The sequence below is a fragment of the Sipha flava genome, unplaced genomic scaffold, assembly GCF_003268045.1.
Source record: "Sipha flava isolate LNK unplaced genomic scaffold, YSA_version1 41_pilon_pilon, whole genome shotgun sequence".
Lineage (NCBI taxonomy): Eukaryota > Metazoa > Arthropoda > Insecta > Hemiptera > Aphididae > Sipha > Sipha flava.
Genome location: NW_020273144.1, coordinates 3,042,121 through 3,064,446, shown reverse-complemented (window position 1 = coordinate 3,064,446; position 22,326 = coordinate 3,042,121). Strand labels below are relative to the sequence as shown.

The window sequence follows — 22,326 nt, the reverse complement described above, 5'->3', positions numbered from 1 at the left end:
TTTATTTCCTGTACAATATCCAAGTTAGGTTGATCTAATTCCAAAGTAACAGTATGATTGCAACTTCTACTACGCAAAATATCAATTTCCTTTTTTAAATCAATATTTTCTTTTTTTAATAATGAAATATAAGAAGCGAGAGACTCTAGCTTTCCCAGGATAACTGATGACGTATTTTCTTGAATTAGTAATTTTGATTTAACTGATTGAATTTCAGAATGAATGAATTTGAAAGAGGACATAATATCCTTTAAAGATACATTATCTAAATTTATTTTATTTTTAAAACTAGAAGACGAATTTGATTTGGTTGAGGGGTTCGGGACATTTAGATGTAAGTGGTAAATGGAGTAACTGATCTAGGGCAATGAAATACGGTGTGCCTATTAAGCAATTAAAAAGCATAGAATTGTTACAGCAGATGGGCAATAAAATGGTTTAATCAAAATATTACCCGCTGAGCACTGATAAAGATAATATGCTACGAGAGCTATTACTATGGAATAACGTGGAACCACAAATTGCACGTTAAGCGTTGATCTGAAATATATTATAAAATTAACAGATAAGGGAGCAATATGAAAACGCATGTCTTTACTGAAAAGTTGTGTAATGTACTTTAAATATTTTATTGTACACTTTAAACACGTTTTGGTTGAAAATATCAATGAATATGTAAGTATATATTCTGTTTTATTATAGTTAATATTAAAAAATATATTATTTAATTTTTATCTAAACATTAATCCTTTATCTATCTTTCGTTAATGTATATCATTTAGAAATAATGATTTAATCCTGTAGTATAACTTGACAAATATTAAATAAAAACATATTATTTATCAAGAGAGGAAATCTTCTACTGGCGCATTTGTACAAATTACAAGTACATCCAGCATACACAATGGATTATTGGTTATGTTGCATTCATCGTACATAATTTTTTCTTTAAAAACTTAATCATTTTTAACAAATTTTACTATATTAATTATAATAATATTGATAATAATTAAATTTTTTTTTTTTTAAGAAATTTTCAATCCGTTTATTTGTATAATCCGGAATATAAATTTACCATTTCAATTTTACAGTTTTACTTCTAAATATTGGTACTAAAAGAAAAACAACAGACATTTTCATTTATTGTAAAAACCACATTACTATAATATCAAAATTATTTTTTCATGAAATAAAATTGTTTAACTGTAATTGATTATTTAGTTATTGCTTAAATTTTAAATTTACGGTTAAATGTTCTGACATTAAAATAAAACTAACTAAAACTATGCAATCAAAGATAATATTAACATTAAGTAGATTGTTGTATAAAAAGTTAAATCTATCATAAAAATACATTACATATATATATATATATTCCGTACAAGACTGGTTAATATAATAATAATTTTTATTTATAACTTGAACACGCATGCACATCCATGTGCAGCTATACATTTACGTAATATTTTATGGAAGCAGTGCCGTCTAAGCACAACGTGATGATAAAAAATTGTTTTGGTCGTACGATAAAATACAGTGGTTAGGAGAGCAGCAGCAGTGATTATAATCGACCAGGAAACATAACGGAGTCGGAACGAGTGCCACGAACCCATGTCCAAGACATGCAACGTGTGAGGGGGAGGAAACGAATTCGCCAAGTTATTTGGATCGCAACCCAGGGATGTTGCCGGCCGAGTGATTGTAGATGCTGACGTTCAGCGACTGAGATCGGCCGGCGGACGAGTCGACGTAGAAAAACACAATTCTGAACGATCCGAGCACGGGCACATCGGTCAACACGAACGTGTCGTCGGGTAGCGACATGTGCTGCGAGTTGCTGTATCGCGCGCTGTTCGCCGGGTCGATGGCGGTCACTACACTGCGGCAGAAGTCCGCGGACAGCGACGGGCCTTCCGGCGGCGCCGCGGTGACGAACGTGTCCAACGATTGCTCGCCCGTCCGGTAGCTGGCCACGTGCAGCTGGTCGCGAACGGTCATCGGCCGGTCACGGTACGCGCGCCAGAACTCGTCCTGCCCGTCGGCGGCCACGCGCCTGATGCCGTGCAACACGAACTCGGCGTACGTGCACGCGGCCAGCCCGTACTGGACACAGAACTCCGTGTCGATCCGGTCCGAGTCGGTGAAACTGCGGTCGGCCAGGGCCGCGACCGCGTCGCGGTACTTCTCCCGCACGCCGTCCGCGATACCGACCACCAGCCGCACGCACACCTCGACCGCGTGCCGGTCGTCCGCGACGCCTAGCTCGTCCAGCAGCTCCTTCATCCGGTGGCCGCACAGCGCTTCTTTCGCGGCCGCGTCGCACGGCACCGCCAACAGGTGGTGCACCACGTGCCGCAGCAGTTCCGGTCCGCGCAGCGCGGCCGCCAGCTCGCGGTACGCGTTCATCAGCCTACTGTACACTTGCCAAGCGCACAACATCTTGTCCATGGTGAGGTTGTTCGACACGAACTTGCCCAGCTTGTCGACGAACTGTTTCGCGTGTTCCATCACGAACGTCGGCGACCGCATGATACGCTGACCCACGCAATAAGCGATCTCGGTGACGATCCTCCAGCACACGTCGTCGAAATTCAGAACCGCCGACACCGCGATCTGCGTGCACACGCGTGATAAGATCACCAAATCAATTTCGGTTAGTCTCGGAGGTTTTGCTTCGCGTTTCCTATCCGGTTGTTCGGTTGCGTTTACATAACGTCGATTGTCTGACGCAGAGATTTAATACGTTTTCAATTTTCAACGTACCCACCGATCGCTTTGCTGGTTCGGCGAACATTCTGAAAACTGATTTTTTACTGTCATTAAATCTTTCCGAGAACGATTTTCTCACCTCTCGTCCATTGAATAAACGATTACGTTTATTTTTAAATGTAAACTAAATTTATTCCAGGCTTTACGGATATAATCGAAGTATGTGAAAATGTCGTTCTCGAGTAGATTTAACGAACTGTTCAAAATCATTTCGTCGCATCAACAGATCGATATAGGTACGTTGAAAATATCAAATATTTAATTCCTCACGTTACGCGTATGACGGATTATTATCATATGTAATCATTTAAGAGGTTTTCACACTCGTTTTGTCGTGTTTCACAAATGTTCACCATTTATTTATACATATTGGTTGCGAGGTTTGGTATTTTGATGCAAATGCATCATTTTTTCTAATGTCCCAACACATAAATCCCTAAAAAAAAAATTAGTTTCAATTGATCCGATTAATTTAATGTGTTTATTTATTTTTTTCGCATTTTATGACAAATTTAAATTTATATGCATTTTTAGGACATATGTTAGTGTTTTCAGAGCATTTTTCATAATCTACCTATGATTTCTAAAAATATTAGGGTAAACGATCATGCGTTTTGCCATTTGTTCGCTCAAAACTTGTACATTTAGTACTAAATTAATAAATTAATTAATACGAGCATATCGACCCATGTACCGATTTTCTCAAAAATAGAATAAAATTAACGTAGCCGAAAGAAATTTTTCTATTCACATGAGTCCAAAAACGATCATACCAACAAGTTATGAAATAAAATAAAATAAATGTAAATATTAAACAGGTACCTATTTTGTTGTTATTATATTAAATAAGTATAATTAATGTTTGTTAACATGCTTTTTATTATATAATTTTTAAACTATAATACATTTTTATAGTGCTTTGTTAATGATTCTGAAAGCATTTTTTCATTTCTTTTAGAACATTTTTTGCTATTTTTTTAGAGCATTAAAATCTCAGTTCTATACATACACAATGTAAATTATTATATGTATAAAAAGAGCTCATAACTCGCTCAAAAATAAAACATAATAAAAACTTTTGTTATCCTTTTGATAGTGTTCTTCTTTTTATATTCAGGTAAGATAATTTTAATTAGATAATGCAAATATTGAAATATTAAAGATTGTGAGATAAATATTAAGTGCAACAGCTACCAAATAAATGAATTCTCATTAAAAACTCGATTCAATAACATTTTTTTTTTCATTTTTTTTAATTTCAGTATACACGGCTTACATTATTTAAGCATTATTGAAGTAAATTGCATGTAATATTGAAATAATAAGTAAAAAATTATATATAAAAAAAAATTGTTTTTACATTTAATGCCTTAAAAAATAGCAAAAAATACTCTAAAAAAAAAGGAAATAGTGCTTTAAAAATACTAAAAAATGATATAAAAATCATGTTACCTAACATATTTAATTATATTTATTTAACATAATAATAATAAAATAGGTACCTATTTGTTTGATATTCACATTTTGACTTCTTTTTAATTTGATTGCCGTTGGACAAAATGGAAAAATTTCATTCGATTATTTTAATTGTGTTATATTTTTAATAAAATATGTGCTTATGTCGATATGCTCGTATTTATTAGTTTATCAATTTAGTAGATTATTTACTAAGCGTGGAAGTTTTAAGCGAACAAATGCCAAAACCCGTAATCAAATACACTAATATTTAAGAATTAATAGATAAATTCTGAAAAATGCTTTAAAAACTTGAAAGAAAGTCATAAAAACAGCAAAATATGCAATTAAAAAACATGAAACACATTTTCTTCTTATGGACTTACGAGTTGAGGCATTAGAAAAAAATATGCATTTGTATACAAAATCTCAGCCCTAATGATTGGTAATCACTTTTATAATTTAAACTATCATAGGCAGCACTTGGCTCTTATTGTCGTGGGGGGAAGGCAAAAATTAATAAAAATTTACTGACTTATTTAAAAATCTACCCACATTCAACTTATGTATATATTAAACATTTTTACTTATTTACCATGTGTATGATAACTGATAGGCGATAAGTATATCAATTAAAATCAATGTACTATGTTATGTTATGTTTTAAAAGTATTGATTAAATATTCTACCTATATTGTTTATTTAATCGATGTCCATTAATGCATTAGTTTATATTAATTTATGGTAGTATTATAGTATTGACAATATTGATCTAACTTGGGGAATAATTTTCTTATATAATTGTACAAACGTAATTTTAACATAAATATTTTATAAAAATTGAAAATCGTTTAAATGATATTTAACTTAGGAGAGAGCAAAATGATAAGTTCGCCCCCTCAATATTTTTTCTGAAGGGGTAATTGCCCTCTCGTCCCCCCCTCAAATGCTGCTTATGTAAAATATCATAAATTCAAAAGTATTATAATCGTTATAATAACAATTTAAAATTATACATTAATTTAAATTAAATAATACAATACTATTTTTTACCTGTAGAATTGTTTCTACGAAGGATATTGGTAATAGTCTTCCCGTTACAACAAACAAATCTAAACGTAATTCTGTCACACTCCTCATTGTAATATTTTTGTTTATAGCTTTTACAGTGAAGCGCATAATTTCCAATGTTGCTTGTGTAATATATAAGCCTTTTTGAAAAGAATTTAATGACCTTCCAAATTTTAATATTCTTAAAACATAAACACTTTCCGTTTCGATATATCTTGAAACAGCACTTAAAGGAGCTGTTATAGCACCAAGTATAGAAGTCCCTAAATTCAACCAATGCTCCATAGCTTCTGAACTGACTAACGATCCATTGTGTGTATTAATTCTTGATAATGAACGTGTTTGGCGATAAGTATCATAAACACAAGATGATGCAACTGCTACCGCTGAAGTTATAGCTATAGAAGGTGCAACTGTAAAAAATAAACCTGCACATAAAATTGCACCACCACCAAAATTTACCCATGTTCCTATTGAGTCCAGAGTAGACATTATTGATTCTGTTTTTCTAGAAGGTGGTGTTAGTTCTGCCTTTAAATAATCATTTTCTTCATACATTCCTGATTTTGGAAAATACATAAATCCTGAGGGTAGTTCATTATTTTGTACGTAATCATTAAAATCTTTGTATGTTCTCATATGGCAGATATCAATATATACCACACTCTCGTTAATTTTAATTCGAAGTAAAAGCCATACATGAGCAAAAATGTCATTAATATTTGCACAGTCTTTACAATTTCTTTTGCAAATGCTATGAACCATGGTGATACCAACCATAATCTTAGAACAATTTTTAATAATTTCCCTCTCTATTACTTTAAACATATCTTCAATAGATTCTTTTTCTTCTTTTTTATATAAATCAAATAAATCTTTTATATTTTTGAAGTTTTCATTTTGATCTTCTTCCATATCACTTATAATTTTTGGATATCCAAAATACGAATATGCCATAAACAATTTCAAATCTGATACATTTATAGTTGTCCATTCTGGACGACCATTAAAATATTCAAATTGTAATTTTTCCAGGTACCTCACAAATTTAAGCATTCTCTGAAAAAAAATATAATCAAGTGCTAAATTATCAACTTTTAGTTTGGTACATCATGCATTCAGTTTTAAATAACTAATACCTACTCAAGAAATTTATTTAACTAATATAACACTTATGTATGACATTTTTGCGAATATAGGGGAATAGGAACTTGAGTGGTGACTTGGAACACTATGACTTTTCTTTATTGAATTTGATAGATCTTCGAGAGCTTCAATTATATATGGTTTATCTTTTCATGATATTTTATGTTGTGAATGAATGGATCATCGTAAAAAAAATTGTTTGTGTCCATATACAATATTGCCTACATTTAGTCCCTTTTTTGCAGTTATCAATATGTGATAATATTGATAAAACGATAACATCATTCATTATAATTGCCGATTATTACAGATAAAATAATCAAGATTAATTGATAGACACTGCATATGCTATCCACAGGATTATATGCTGGGTTTATACAAAATATTAGCAAAGTGTAAAGCCAAAAGTAATTAAAAAAGATAACATTTTTATTACTCTCATATTTCTCCATACCTCTAAGTTTAAAGTACCATATTTTAATCCTTATTAAGTGAGAAAGACAATGAATTAATTGTAAGATACAGCAATACTCAATTATGGCACCAAAATAAAATTGGTTAATTAAGGTTCACTACAGCTGAGAGCAAAATTGGCAGGTAGCTTATTTTATTTTATATAATACTATACTACTATCAATACTGGTTCCTATTCAAAGGGTATTAAATTATTTCCAAGATTCTGTGGAAGGAACAACATTGAAATTTTTATAGTATGAGAGTTATGGCCCAATCCAATTTTGTATTTTAAATACTGTGCAGTATGATTCTGTAACAAATTTAGGAAAATATGATATTTTTATTTAGAAATTACTAAATCTGTGTCGATGGGACCCATGGTTTAAACTTTAGACAGCTGGATACGCTTTTATTACAAAAATACAAAATATTAAACCTAATTGTAACATTTGTATTATATTTTCACTTGAAATATTCGCAATAAATTGTGTATTTTTAAATTTATTTAACTATTTTAAATTCAGCAATATATAAAACCATTGTAATGAAAATGATTTTATCATTTTATCAATGTTATCACATTATGATAGGTGCAAAAAAGGGGCTTAATGTGAGTAATATTATATACCGTCACAAAAAAAAAAAAATTCCTATGAAGATTCATTCGTAATCAGAAACCTTTTATCATATTTTTTGATATTTATCATTAAACAGAAATTAATGTCACAGAACAACCAGAAGGGAAACTGTAAAATATTTACATAGGTTCTTATGGTTACACAAAAAAAAAAGGTCTAACATTTTGAAATTTGCTCAGGTAATCATACTAGTTGGAAATTCCCATTATTCTATGAGATTTGGCAATACTGTTAATGAAACATGTTACTGATAATATTGATATTCTGTGAAATAAAACCTATTGTAAAGTTAAATAAGCATAGTTTTTTGATTATTTTTAATTTTTCTCACACCACGAACGGCACAATATTTCAATGAAATTGTTTAATGAATGTTTAAAACTCTCAACAATAAAGTAAGTCTTTACAATATACACATGTTTATTTTATTTTATTTAATAATTCGAATACAAAATTAAAAATAACAATAAATAATACAACTTAAAACTATTTACACAAAGTAGTAATCATCACAAATATAAATATATAATTGTTATGTATCCGAGTATTTAATAATTACAAATCTGTAGTCAATTATAAAAAAAAACATTATACATATGTCTGTGGTCACTTAATGAAAAGTATTTAACGATTTTATTGAAAACTTTCTGTTGGAATATTAGTACATTTATATATACTATTATGTACCTATTTAGTACTTTAATACTTAGTATTGTATAACTAGCGGCATCTATTCTAAATAGTATGAGTCATGATAGCAGGTTATCGGTATATTATTAAATGAGTTTATCTTTCATTTTAACCGTTGGCATACACTGCACTCATGTCGGGTTTTTATGTTCATTGTTAATAATACTTTTTATTCTGTTATTCTTCTAGTAACAATGTAACATTAAAATGTATAGTTCATATTTTTCCGTGTGTTTTTATTTAACATGGTAGCGGAGTACGTGGTTGTGCAACTTGGTGGTTGCTTATTGTGATGATGTTCGAAAATACACTCGTATTTAACAAGTATATTTTGAAGGAAGAAGAATATTTGAAAAGTAAGAGTCAATAAAAGAAATGAGCAGTTCCAAGATGGCGGAAATTTCTATACCTGTGTTTGATGATGTGGATTATGCTCACTGGAAGAAAAGGATAATGATGTTCTTGAAGTTGAAAAAGTGTGCAACAGTTATAGAAAGAACAAAAATATCGACGGATAAAGAAGACGTATGGGCCGAGAATGACTTGAAAGCCATCAATTATATATATAGTGCTATCTCGAATAAGCAGTTGGAATTTATTAATAATTTGGAAACGGCGTACGAAATTATTAAGAAATTTGATGAAATGTATTTAAAGGAGTCAACAGCCTTGCAGATTATTTTCCGAAATAAGTTGGAAAAGATCAGATTGAACGATTTTCGAGAATCGTCAGTATTTATTAGTGACTTTGAAAAGTCTGTAAACGAATTGAAAGCAGCTGGTGCTACAATAACTGAAAAAGAGAAGTTACATTATCTGTTGAGAACATTGCCTGAATCATACAGTTATATCGGTGATTTAATAGACACGCTAAAACCAGAAGATCAGACAGTCAGTTACGTAATAGATAAAATTAAAATGATTGAGATTAAAAACAAAATAAATGATAATTCAAATGTGAAATCGAATGCTTTCGTATCAGAATCGAAAAATCATCGAAGACAGCAAGAAAAATCGTGTTTTGGCTGTGGTGAAATTGGGCATTTCAAGAAAGACTGTCCGAATGTAAACAATGCTAGCTTTGGATATCGAGCCCAGAGAGGCGGACACCAACAGTTTTGTGGAAACGGCTTGCAGCGAGGAGCTTCGCATAGCAGAGGCAGAAGCAGAGGCTCAAGCGGACGAAGCAGAGGCAGGGGTGGCACGTGGCAACAGGACAGCAGCTCGTTTGGTGCATTCACAGCGAAGATCGTCGAATCTACAGTAATGTATACTGAAATGAAAGATAAACACATCGATTGGCTTTTAGATAGTGGTTGTACTGATCACGTAGTGAATCGCAATGATGTTTTTGTAAACAGTATTGAATTGAAAAATCCGGTTAATGTTAATGTTGGAGATGATAGAGCATTGAAAGCAACGAGAGTATGACAAATTTCGAGTTATTTTAAAGTATTCGATAAGTATGTGAGAATCGATATGTCAAATGTATTTTATGTAAAGGATATGACTGCGAATTTATTAAGTTTGTCTAAAATTACGGTTAAAAATAAAGTTGTTGCGCAAAATAATACGGCAAAAATTTATAACAGTAATAGCGTGCTTTTAGCTATTGCGTACAAAGTTGACAAACTATATAGAATGCGAAGTGAAATACGAAACAACGATAAGGTTACTGTTAATTCTATGAGTACTGAGATAAATAAAAATAAAATGACTTTGAAAGAAAAATGGCATCGTACTTTGGGGCATGTGAATTTTAAGTACTTGAATATTTTATGTAAAAATGAGTTAGCTATAGGGTTACCAAAAGAAATTGAAAATGATTATATGAAATGTGCTGTGTGCATAGAAAATAAAATGCACAATTTGACGTTTGAAAATAACAGAGAAAAGGCAAAAGAAATTTTAGGAATAGTTCATACAGATGTGAATGGGCCTCAAAATACAGTCGGATTGAATGGGGAAAAATACTTTGTTTGTTGATGATTATAGTAAGATAGCTAGAGTATATTCGATTAAATCAAAAGATCAAGTCTATGATTGTTTTGTTACATATATGAACGAAGTTGAAAATATTACTGGTAAAAGAATAAAAAAATTAAGGTGTGATAATGGAAAAGAATACATGAATAAAAGAATATTTGATTTAGTAAAAGATAAAGGGATAGTTTTAGATGTATACGTAAATTTCATTTTCCGTGACCTTATTCGGCTTGGCCACCTGTTAGCCTACATGGACGACCTGATTGTGGTAGCTGCAAATGTTGAGGAAGGCTTGATACGACTAAAGACTGTATTACAGGTTGCAGCTAAAAACGGATTGGACATTAAGTGATCCAAATGCCAATTTTTAAAGGACTCGATAGACTATTTGTGCTACCGTATCCGACACAATGAAGTGAGTCCATTAGAAGCAAAGACAATCGCAGTACAGAAGTTTCCACTGCCAAGAACTGCCAAAGCTGTACAGAGTTTCTTAGGTCTTACCGGATACTTCCGTAGGTTTATAAGAGGATATTCACAAATTGCACTACCACTGAGCAATTTGTTGAAGCAGGAAGTGCTGTTTCATATGGGACAACCTCAAGAGGTAGCGGTGAACAGTTTAAAGCAATGTCTTTCAGCAGCGCCAGTACTCAAGATTTATAATCCCGAAGCTGACCGCACCGAGTTGCATACAGATGCTAGCCAGTTCGGTTTTGGAGCTGTATTACTCCAGGCCGACAATAATGATGATGAACGATTGCACCCGATCTGTTATATGAGTAAGAAAACATCCGAGGCTCAACAAAAATTTCATAGCTATGAACTTGAGGTCCTAGCGATAGTAGAAGCGTTAAAAAAGTTTCGCGTCTACTTACTGGGTCTAAGGTTCAAGATAGTGACTGATTGTGCTGCATTTACCAAGACCCTAGAAAAAAGGAACTGGCCACCAGAGTAGCCAGATGGGCATTACTGATTACCGAATACGATTACATCATTGAACATAGGGCTGGCTCACGGATGCCTCACGTGGATTCTCTGAGCCGGTATCCTATGTGTATGGTAATCCACAGTGAATTCTTAGCACGACTGAGAGTTGCTCAACAGGAAGATCTTCGCATACAACAGATGACTATCGGCGATCAAACTTTCACTACAGTTGGAGGATTGATATATGAGATTCGTAATGGCCAAAATTTACTTGAGGTTCCATGTAAGATGCAGAGTGAAGTAATAAGGAATGCACACCACATTGGTCATTTTGGGATAATGAAGACTGAAGCCTTGATTCAGCGTGACTATTCCATCACAGATTTAAAGAATAAAATTGGCAAGGTGATAAGTAATTGTGTCACTTGTATACTTGCCAATCGGAAGCAAGGTAGAAAAGAGGGTTTTCTACATAGCATCGACAAAGGAGACACCCCTTTGTCCATATGGCATATAGACTTCCTTGGTCCACTGACGCCAACACCAAAAGGATACCGACACATCCTAGCCATAATCGATGGGTTCACCAAGTTCTGCTGGTTATTTCCTACCAAAAGTGTCTCGGCTAAAGAGGTCATCGACAAGTTGACGGTGATGGAGGCTACTTTTGGTAATCCGGAAAAATTAGTATCGGATAGAGGGACTGCCTTCACTTCTAAAGATTTCAATAATTATTGTTCAGAACGAGAGATCCATCACATCCTCATAACTACCGGTGTACCAAGGGCTAATGGTCAAGTGGAAAGACTGAATACCATCATTATAAATGTTTTGTCAAAATTATGCATGACTGAGCCTGATCAGTGGTATCGTTAGGTACCAAAGGTCCAGATAGCGTTGAATGGGTCATATCAGCGTTCCATAGGGATGACTCCATTCAAGCTAGTTTTCGGAGTAGAGATGAATCACCCAGAATACCAGTCCACCAAAGAAGCAGTACAGATCGAATATGTTAGGTGCCATGAGGAAGGTCAGGAAGAGAATAGACAGTTTGCCAAGAAGCAGATCCAACAGCAACGTGCATTTAACAAATTTAGAAAAGAGGCTGTCAACTACCGATTAAGGGATCTGGTGGCTATCAAAAGAACACAGTTCTTGCCGAGTTCAAAGTTATGTAGAAAATTTTTGGGACCTTATCAAATAATAGGACGCGAAGGTAACGAACGTTATAAGGTGCTAAAAGTCGGTACACATGAGGGACCCGAGCGAAGTTATTCCTGCGCTGAGTTTATGAAGCCATGGCGTTCCGTTGACCAAGATGAAGTCAAGGAGTCAGGTGATGAAGACACAGCTTCCGAGGCGGACGCTGTTCAAGGTGGGAGAATGTGGGATGGTAACACTGGGGTTGATCAGGCCAATCCAAGGCAGTGTGATGACCTGTCTGGAGAGGGCAGTGATGTTGTGACGCCCGACGAGTCAGTGTGAAGTGATTTAGTTTTTATATACTTGTTTGTTTAAAGTGTCTGTAATTTGTTGTTACATTGTAATATATTGATTCTAAGGCTAGCATTCGTCTACGTTATTCCTACTGATCCCACATATATATCAAATATACAATTTTTTCTTCATCGACTTAAAAATATGGCTCAACTGGAGATACATTGTTGTTATTAGAAAATTGTATGAAATCTGAGCCTTGATCAATAATAAATGCTTTTACAGTAATGTTGATATTTCTAAGTCTGCGTATTGTTGAAAAAATTATTTAATTTAATTCCCTACCAGAACAGCTTTTTGAAATTAAATAATAAAAAATTGGTTGTTACCAACTATAGTTTAGACCTCTAATCATAAAACAAGAGCATGATTAGAAGATTCATATGTGACACTATTGTTTGTTAGATTTAAGCCAATTATTTTATCTTTTGACACATTGTAAAAAAGATGAGTTTTTATGGACATTTCGTCTGAAAAAAGAATGCATTCTAATGCCTCAGGAAGAAAATTTTTAGTTTTAAAAGATAGAAAGTTGAACATAAAATCATTAAGACCCGGTTTCAGTTCATATTTTGCAATGATTGTTCTTAATGTACGAATAGAAGGAAGATTAAGATTTTTGAAGCAATTTGAATACATTAGGTCCAAGAAAATGAAGAGTTATAGCAAATTGTTTAATTTTGGTACTAAATCGAAATCCACGTGGATCTTTATCCTTATTACTTAAATCATTTTTACCAACATAAATAAAGATTGTGGAAGATACTCTTCACATAGTTGAATACATTTTCCTACACTGCTTGTCTGCGCCAACATTTCACTTAAATGTGAAACTCTTTTTTCCAAATTTTTTATTGATCTATGGCTTCACTAAGTTACATCTTGTATCTCAGTTTTCTTGGAGTTCTTTCCAAAATGTAATTTGGAGTTAGACTACTAACCAAAGTATCACATCTAGTTGATGATGCAGTAAAAGAATCTGAAAAATAAAATTGGTATATAAATCAATCAAAAAAAAAGTAATCAATTTTAATATGAAAATATTATTTTATACCAGGTGTTGAACATCGTACTGGTATATCTTCTACACCAGTTGTCAACAGACAGTCACAGATACAGGTTGTACTCTTGTATTATTTACCTTTGTTTTCCTAATTCAGCGAAGTACATTATTATTATAATTTAATACATTTTCATTATGGAAAAGAAATTACTTGATGATCTCAAAATTATATTAGAAGAGTTAAAGGTCTCCCAAAATAAATTACTGGCCTCTTTGAATAACACGAATTCTGGACTGAACAAATTAAATAAAAAATTTGATGATATTGTCAAAATAATAGCCATATTAACGGAAGACAATAAAATTCTTAAAAAAAGGTTAGTACTCTTGAAAATAAAATTGAGCTTCTAGAGAACAATAATAATTTATCTGAGCAAAATTTGATTACGGAAATTATGGACAGACAAACACGTGCAAATAATATTATTATTTTCAACTTGGAAGAAACAAATAACTGTGATTCCGATCAACAAAAAATTTCAAAATTATTTGAAGAAATAGGTAAAAATCCTTCTAAATTTATAAGTTCTCGTCTTGGAATGTCTAATATAAAAAACTTAGATAAGCCTCGTCCTTTAAAAGTGATTTTATCAAATACTGCTGATGTGTATTCTGTACTTCGGTCACAATCCAAATTACGCATCTCATCAACATGGGTCAATATTCGGATTTTATCAGATCGTACGGTTATTCAGTGTGAACACACGAAACAACGACGTGAAGTATTACAACGCAGAAGAGTTAACGAACCAAATCTTATTATGTAAAAGGTACACCAACTATTGTTAATAATTCAAAAAACTAGTAAACCACTCGGAAATTAATCTTCTTATCTACTATCAAAATGTTCGTAGTTTAAATAATAAAATTAATCATCTAAAAACCCAAATTCCATATTCTCTATATGATAAATTTGTATTTACTGAAAGTGGCTAACAAATAATATTGAATCATGAACTGGGTTTTCATGAATATAATGTTTATAGATTTGATAGAAATTCTAATACTAGCTCACTATCTAGAGGTGGTGGTGTTCTTATTGCTGTACGCAATACTTTCTTATCTCAAATTATACCAATAAGTAATAATAATATTGAAGCTTTATTTGTTCTAATTAAATTTCCAAAATTTAATTTTATAATCAGTTCAGTTTATATACCAATTAAATCCAACGAAACAACTTTTAACGATTATTTTAACATCGTTGAATCGGTTTATGATAAATATCCAAATGCTGATTTTTTGTTATTAGGTGATTTTAATCTACCATCAGCAACTTTTTAAAATAGCGATTTATATTTTAAAAATAAATTATCTTATTTTAACTTCTTTCAATACAATTATATACCTAATACAAAAAATGTTATTCTTGATTATGTTTAACATAACAGTTTATGTAACAGTATAACAATATACAATAATATACAACAATATACAATAATATAATAATATAACATAATAGTTTATGTACAACCATAAACTGGTTGTAATCTTTTTAATTCGAATATTAACTATAATATTAATGTTTTCTATTTTTACATTAATTATACAATAAATAATTGTATCCCTTTAATTTGTAAATAAAAATCAAAATACCCTAAATGGTTTAGTAAAGAGTTGAGACTACTTATTTAACAAAAATATAATGCCCATTATACTTTTAAAACATCAAATTCACCTGAAGCTTATCTAACATTTTCTTCGTAATAAATGCAAATATATTAGATATTGTGATTATAAATCTTATATTATGAACATGCAGAATAACGATAATACTAATCCGAAAACTTTCTGGACATTTTATAAATCTCGAAAATCCTTATCACTTAATCCTACAACTATGTCATACCTTGATAATGAAGTTAATCCTGGTAATGAAACTGTCAATTTATTCAAGTTACATTTTTCAAATGTTTATAAGCCTCACCCGTTAAAAAAAAAAAAATGTAATATTGACCATTTAAATAATTCCCTATCTTCACTTAGTATTATAAATATAAACTTAATAAATGTCTTTAACGAATTATGGTCCATTAATTTAAATTTAACCACAGGCCCTGATGGAGTTTCAGCTATGATCTTAAAAGAATGTTCTTTTATTTTATCACCAGTTATAACTTATTTATTTAACTCTTCCTTAAATTCTAGCATATTTCCTGACGTATGGAAAGTTTCCTATGTAACTCCAACATTTAAAAAAGGTGATAGGTCCATTGTCTCTAATTACTGACCTATATCTAAAATATATAAACTTCCAAAATTATTTTCGAAATTAGTAACAAAAATCATATCAACCCTTTACGAACGTATTATCTGCAATGAACATGGATTTCGAAAGGGTCGATCAACAATTACTAATTTATGTATTTTTAAACATTCAATAATTGACTCCTTTTGTGATAAGGCACAACTTGATGTTATATACATGGACTTCGAGAAAGCATTCGATAAAGTAAAACACTACATTTTAATCTCCAAAATAAAATCATATGGTATTAATGATCCATTTTTATCACGGCTAAATTATTTTCTTATAAATCGTTCTCAAATTGTAAAATATAAAAATTACTTATCTGATTCGATAAATGTAACAACAGATGTCCCTCAAGGTGATCATATGTCACCACTTTTATTCTCTCTCTTTATTAATGACTAAGCTACACATTTTAGGAACTCTAACTGTTTGTTATTAACAGATGATACTAAAATTTACAAAAAAATTAAATGTTTAAATGATGTTAAACAGCTTCAAGAAGATTTAAATAATTTATTTGTATGGTTCAATGACAACGATATAACTTTAAATATTGATAAATGTGCAACTGTTTCATTTTCGTTAAAAAAAAACCCATTATGTATTAACTACTGCATTAACAACTTGTACTTATCACGTAAAAACATTTTTAAAGACTTAGGTGTTAATTTTGATTCTAAACTTTCTTTTAAAAATCATGTTGATCAGTTAAAAAACAAATCATTTATGAAACTAGGTTTAATAAAAAACGTATGTATACAAATTTTAAGCCTTCAGCCTTAAAAACTTTATATTATTCTCTTGTTCAATCTAACTTTTAATATGCATCCTTAGTTTGGCATGCAGATAGTATTCTGCAAAATAAATGTTTAACATCAATTCAAAATATTTTTTAAGATATTTATGCTATAAATGTGGTCTTCAAAGAACCTCTCATTCTGGATATGACGATTAAAACCAATAATTTGAAATAATATCATCAAACAATAGGTTTCGATTACTAGACTTAAGATTTTTATTTAAATTACTTCATAATCACATTAATTGTCCTGAAATCCTTGAACGTTTAAATTTTGAAAACACACCTATCTTTTATCCTTTAAATTCTTCTAATAAATACAAAATTTATTTGCCTGCTAATAAATTAATGTCAGCTGGTAATTCCTTATGTAATATTGATCTTCTTCACACATCAATCACCGAATTAACGGCATCTCTATGTTTATTGTAACTAATAATTATTTGTAACCTATATTTAATTATTATACTATGTTCTTGTATTTTATTTCTCCTTACATGAAAAAATGTGTCATTCATTATTAATCTTATTTTATTAGTTTAAACTAAATACTTAAATTATTTAACTTGTATAAACTTTTATATCATTTAGATAATTTAAAGTTTAATTTAGGTTTAGATTATTAAAATACTGTCATATTGTAAAAAATAATTGTAATTGGAATTTTATTTCCGTAGTAAAGAAAGAATAATAAAAAATAATAATAACACTAGATATTTCAACCACCGAAGTTGTTGGTGAAAATGCCATATTCAAATTTTGTTTAAAGACAGTATCTAAAATTATAGTATATATAATTAAATTTAAAAAAACAATAATAAAACGTGTGAACAGAGCTATTTTTTGTCAGTCGACTATACCAAGAAATGTTGCAGATATTATGTTATAGATTTAAATCTAGTACTAAATTAAATACTGTGTTTTATTATAAAGATTAAGCTAAATATTAAGTATAATTCTGTTATTATCAGTTAGCCAAATTGTATAATAATAAATTTTATTAAATTAATTCATGTTATAAATTATTTAATTATTAATTACTATTATCACTATTTTATATTATTCATATTCTATTATTATTATTATCTTAAATATTGTTAACTCATATTGTTATATTGAAATTTATATTTACTGTACTATTATTACCAAAGGGTACCCACTCATTTATAATATAAAATATAAAAATATACCTAATCAAGAATAGTAATACATTTAATAGTAATTTATAATTATTATTCTATAACTTACTTTCAAATAAAGTTGGTATTGCATGAGGATAAAGCCTATTCTTTTGAAATTTGCTAAACATATTATCCTCAAAATGAAGTGAACACAATTTATATCTTTTTGCTAGATCACTAGTGTCTGTTGTTGGTAAAGAAACAGGATTAAATTTTTCAATCCACAGAGCACATCCTAAAAATCAAAAAATAATACATTATTATAAAAGTGATCATTAGAGTAAATATTTCTTACTTTATAGGATCTTTAGGGAAATTAAAAAACGATTTCTGATTTCCCACAGCATTCTTGTTGTACTCAGAATGGCAATTGTACAGTGCACATTTAATACCACCAGTGGAACTTATCATTTTGAAAATTACAATTTAAACAAAAATAATTTTCTAAGTACAAACAATTTTCAGTAATGTTAAACAGTTGTGAAAAATGCAAAAAAAAACTGAGAAAAATTGGTAACAAAATGAGAAAACGCATGGGTAAAAAAAAATGGCAGTCTGAGGTTTTTAGATGTCAGTTTTATACCTTTATTTTTATTAGGTTATAGAATTATCTTCGTTCATGGATTAAATGAGATTAATTTCAAGAAATTTTGAGGGTGGGGCACAGGGCTACCAACCTTACCGTGTAAAAGCACATCTCTGATGTGTTAGAAAAAATACGAATACTGCCAAAAATGTTATACCAGATAGGCTAAATCTTATAGAATAATGGGAATTTTCTACTAGTATGGTTACTTAAATTTCAAAATGTCGGGAGTTTCCCTTTTAGTTTGTTCTGTGTTAATGTTACAAACTGTTATCATAAAAACACTTTTTTTGTAAACCAAATTTAAGTCACCAAACTCATACAGTTTGAGACACAAAAGAGAATGTGTTTAATTTATTTTTTATATAATATTTAGGTTACCTATTGACTTCTTTGGGTTATGATATGTACAAAGATTTTTTTAAAAACCCTAATTGTGTTCCAAGTAAAACGTATCGCTTAAAAAAATTTAAAAACCCCTTACTGTTTCATGTCACCGGAAACTCAAGGTGACTTGGACCATTCGTTTATTATTTATTTTTTTACCAAGTTATAGTTAAAATTCAATTTTTTTTTATGCAAATGTGTCCTTTATACTGCGTGCCTATACTAGATTTTTTTTTGATTTAAAAAATGAATATTGAAGATGTAGGAGCCTGGGAAAGTTCGTTTTCAAAATCGTGTTCATTTCACCCTTGTTGACGGTACCTATACTTAGTCCAGCGAGATCGACATAATCAAGTTATTAATAATTGACATATTCTTTGATCAAGTTATCACTCGACATTTTCAATTGAGATAGCATCAGTTATAATTCGATTAGCACTAGAATTTTTTTCATAATCGAGTTAGTAATACGAGTATATAGTAATATATACAATTATATTCTTATAATCTAAATATCATAAGAAAATTCAGATTTATATAGTATAAGTTATGGTCAGGGCCGTGTCTAGGGCGAGATATGCGTCTAAACCGGGTGCCTTGACCACTGGGGCGCCAAAAGCTTTATCAAAATCTAAATAATATAACTGAAATTTAATCATATTATTTAACACGTTCAATGCCATGTTCTCGACCCGTATTCGACATCATTAACATTGTTCTGATCAGTGATGTTACTAGTTTATTTTTAGTATTAGTATTTATATTTTCCTCGAAATTATCATATTATTAATAACAAATTAACAATAATATACTATTTACACTTAAATATTATTGTTACTCGTTATAATTAATTTAATAACATTAATAATATAAACAAATGTCGACTTGAATTTTGAATTTCGAGTTGTATGATTTTATTATTGAACCTTTCTAAACAGATAGCATCTATGATAGTGTTCACATCTGATTAATGAACGCAGAAGTTGCATAGATACCTTATTTATTTTCAACAGCAATTATTAAAAGGTAAGTTATTTTTTTGTGCAATCGAATAATTTTAGTGATTAGTAATTACTACAAGTATATATATTTTATCCAAGATTAGATTAAAATATTATTAACAAAACAATTGAATACTTTTTACTTAAATTTTAAATGTTGTACTATCCATACGTACTTGGTATCCTTGTTCCGCATTACCCTCTGTTACGTCAGTAAAATCCATCTTGCCAATTCCTAAAAATATAAGATTCAATATTAATATTCAATATTTGATATTTTATAAATTATGTTTAATATAATAATGTTAAAAAATAATAATAATAATAATAGTTTTTGAGTTTTTACAATGAAAAAGAACATTCAACTTTCGTTTTCCATAATAAAATGTTTAAAACGTAATGTGTTCGCATGATGTTATAGCCTACACATTGTGAAGAAGGTTTGCATAATGGGCATTTAAAATCCAGCTGGTATTATAAAAAAAAAAAAAAAAGAAATAAACACAAATCTACAACTTAATGCCATTTAATTATTATAAATACTTTTAGTGAATAATTATTAAAATATAATTATTTTAATTACTATAAATAATTTTAAAGAATAATTATATATATATTATAACTATTTAAAATTATACCTCAAGTTCTCTGAAAAAAATTTTGATGAGGTTTTTTTTTTTTATTTAATAGCCTTTAGTTAATTAACTATGACAGCTCAACAATTACATGATTATACAATTCTTATAATACAAACATGATAGACAAAATAAATTATGTTTAACAAACATAATAAATGGTGATAATGTACAAATATAAATTACAATGTAATATATATAATGAGAATGTGGGTTGGTTAGTATTATGCAGTGATAATATTATTACTAACTTAGATTACAAAGCCAGTTTCCAATATTACATTAATTAATTATTTTAATAACAACCGTTTTAGATAGGGTATTAAGGGAAGTTTGGTTGGGATGTTTAGAGACTTGACATGTTTAATTAAAGATTTACGTTTATTATATAATGAAGGGCAGGCAAAAAGTAAGTAAGAGATGTCATAGACGTTTTCCATTATATACAGAGGAAAGAATCATTTGATACTGACAAGGTTAAGATCTGAACAACAGTTAATATTATCATTACGCGATGTTTTTTTAATCAACATAGATGGCAACGTCACAAAACATAAAAGATTTTTCATTCTAATCACGTATAACTGTAGTAGATTTTCTGAGCATATAATAAGTAGAACGTCTCCAAGCTATAATAACAGCAACAATAACATACAAATGAAAGTTCATTAGAATCAAATAAGTCTTGGGTTGTTGCGAAACATTCACAATGGCGACCAGAACAGCAAAATAAGTTTGGTGTGTGGCAAAAAGTTAGAGATATGGTACCTTATACCACACAACACTAGCAATTCCAACGGCATAAATTATTTTAACTAAAGTAAAGTTAGTTTACTAAGTACATTTTTTGAATTTCTTACTTACAAAAATAGTCGTCACGTGTAAACCGATTTCAGAAAAAAATAATTAATTTGATATAATTAAATCTTTAGATTTGTGTGATTCGTGTAATAAAACATTGCAATTGTATTCCTTTAAACGTATTCCGTTATCACGGACTTTGGCAGTTATCGAAGAAATGATTCGATGGTATAATAAGTTAGTATATTGGTATAAACATATGATCTAAGAATATCAATTATTATATTGAAAAAATATTTTTTTGGTTATCAATTATTATCACCCATCACAGTTTAGCTGCTGCATAAATATAAAAAAAAATGAATAGAAAAAGGGGAAAAAATATCGATAAAAACAATAGTATTTTCTTGTACGATGAATAAATCCATTGTGCAAATGTCCCGAACTGTTGTATTTTTTTATGCATTCATGGAATACCAGAGATAATATTACTGTCTGATTACTATTACCTGATCAAAGAGTAGAGTTTTTTAGTAATACGTTTAAAGAAGTTTGCAAATTATTAAAAAAACTATAAAATAAACACTATTCCTTTTCATCCAAAAACAAATGTAAGTTTAGAGAGATCGCATAAGACTTCAGCCGAATACCTAACACATTGTGTAGATAAAAATCGAATAAATTGGTATCACTTATTAGTAATAAGTTATTACCATACTTATTTTTTGTTTATAATTCAACAGAAGATGCTTCTCATAATTTTCAATCATACAAATTATAATATGGAAGACCATTAGAAATATCTATATAATTAAAATTAATTTAAAATAAAATAAAATCTAAAGAAGAGTACTATAAAAATAAAAATTTAGTAGAAATACACATTAAAAATGTAATATTATAAAAAGATAATGCGTCAAAGACAAAATTAAATAATTTATGGATAATACTATTCGAGGTAATAAAATTAGTAGGTGAAGA

The 22,326-nt window shown here is 30.0% G+C and overlaps 1 protein-coding gene across 7 annotated transcripts; it reads right to left on the bottom strand.

Moving 5' to 3' along the window:
• Positions 1-1,347: 1,347 nt before the first annotated feature.
• Positions 1,348-21,963, bottom strand: LOC112688967. 7 transcript variants are annotated; one of them, XM_025562419.1, is made up of 7 exons: positions 21,409-21,640; positions 20,086-20,144; positions 18,231-18,338; positions 18,003-18,170; positions 13,377-13,617; positions 5,278-6,354; positions 1,348-2,613 (listed from the first exon to the last, which is right to left on the bottom strand). In XM_025562419.1, the coding sequence occupies exons 5-7, from the start codon at positions 13,452-13,454 to the stop codon at positions 1,660-1,662; spliced, it is 2,109 nt and encodes a 702-aa protein (XP_025418204.1). In that variant the 5' UTR covers positions 13,455-13,617; positions 18,003-18,170; positions 18,231-18,338; positions 20,086-20,144; positions 21,409-21,640; the 3' UTR covers positions 1,348-1,659. The 7 variants fall into 7 exon arrangements, with proteins under 7 accessions (XP_025418204.1, XP_025418203.1, XP_025418209.1 ...); XM_025562418.1 differs by lacking the exon at positions 18,231-18,338; XM_025562424.1 differs by lacking the exons at positions 13,377-13,617; positions 18,231-18,338 and having other exon boundaries at positions 21,409-21,639.
• Positions 21,964-22,326: the final 363 nt, after the last annotated feature.

Coding starts and splice junctions, on each gene's coding strand:
- LOC112688967 (XM_025562419.1), bottom strand. CDS start 13,454: ATGTTGGCGCAGACAAGCAGTGTAGGAAAATGTATTCAACTATGTGAA. Junction 6,355..13,376: donor CACAATCTTTATTTATGTTG/GTAAAAATGATT, acceptor ATTTTTTTTCAG/AGAATGCTTAAATTTGTGAG. Junction 2,614..5,277: donor TCGTAGAAACAATTCTACAG/GTAAAAAATAGT, acceptor GTGTGCACGCAG/ATCGCGGTGTCGGCGGTTCT.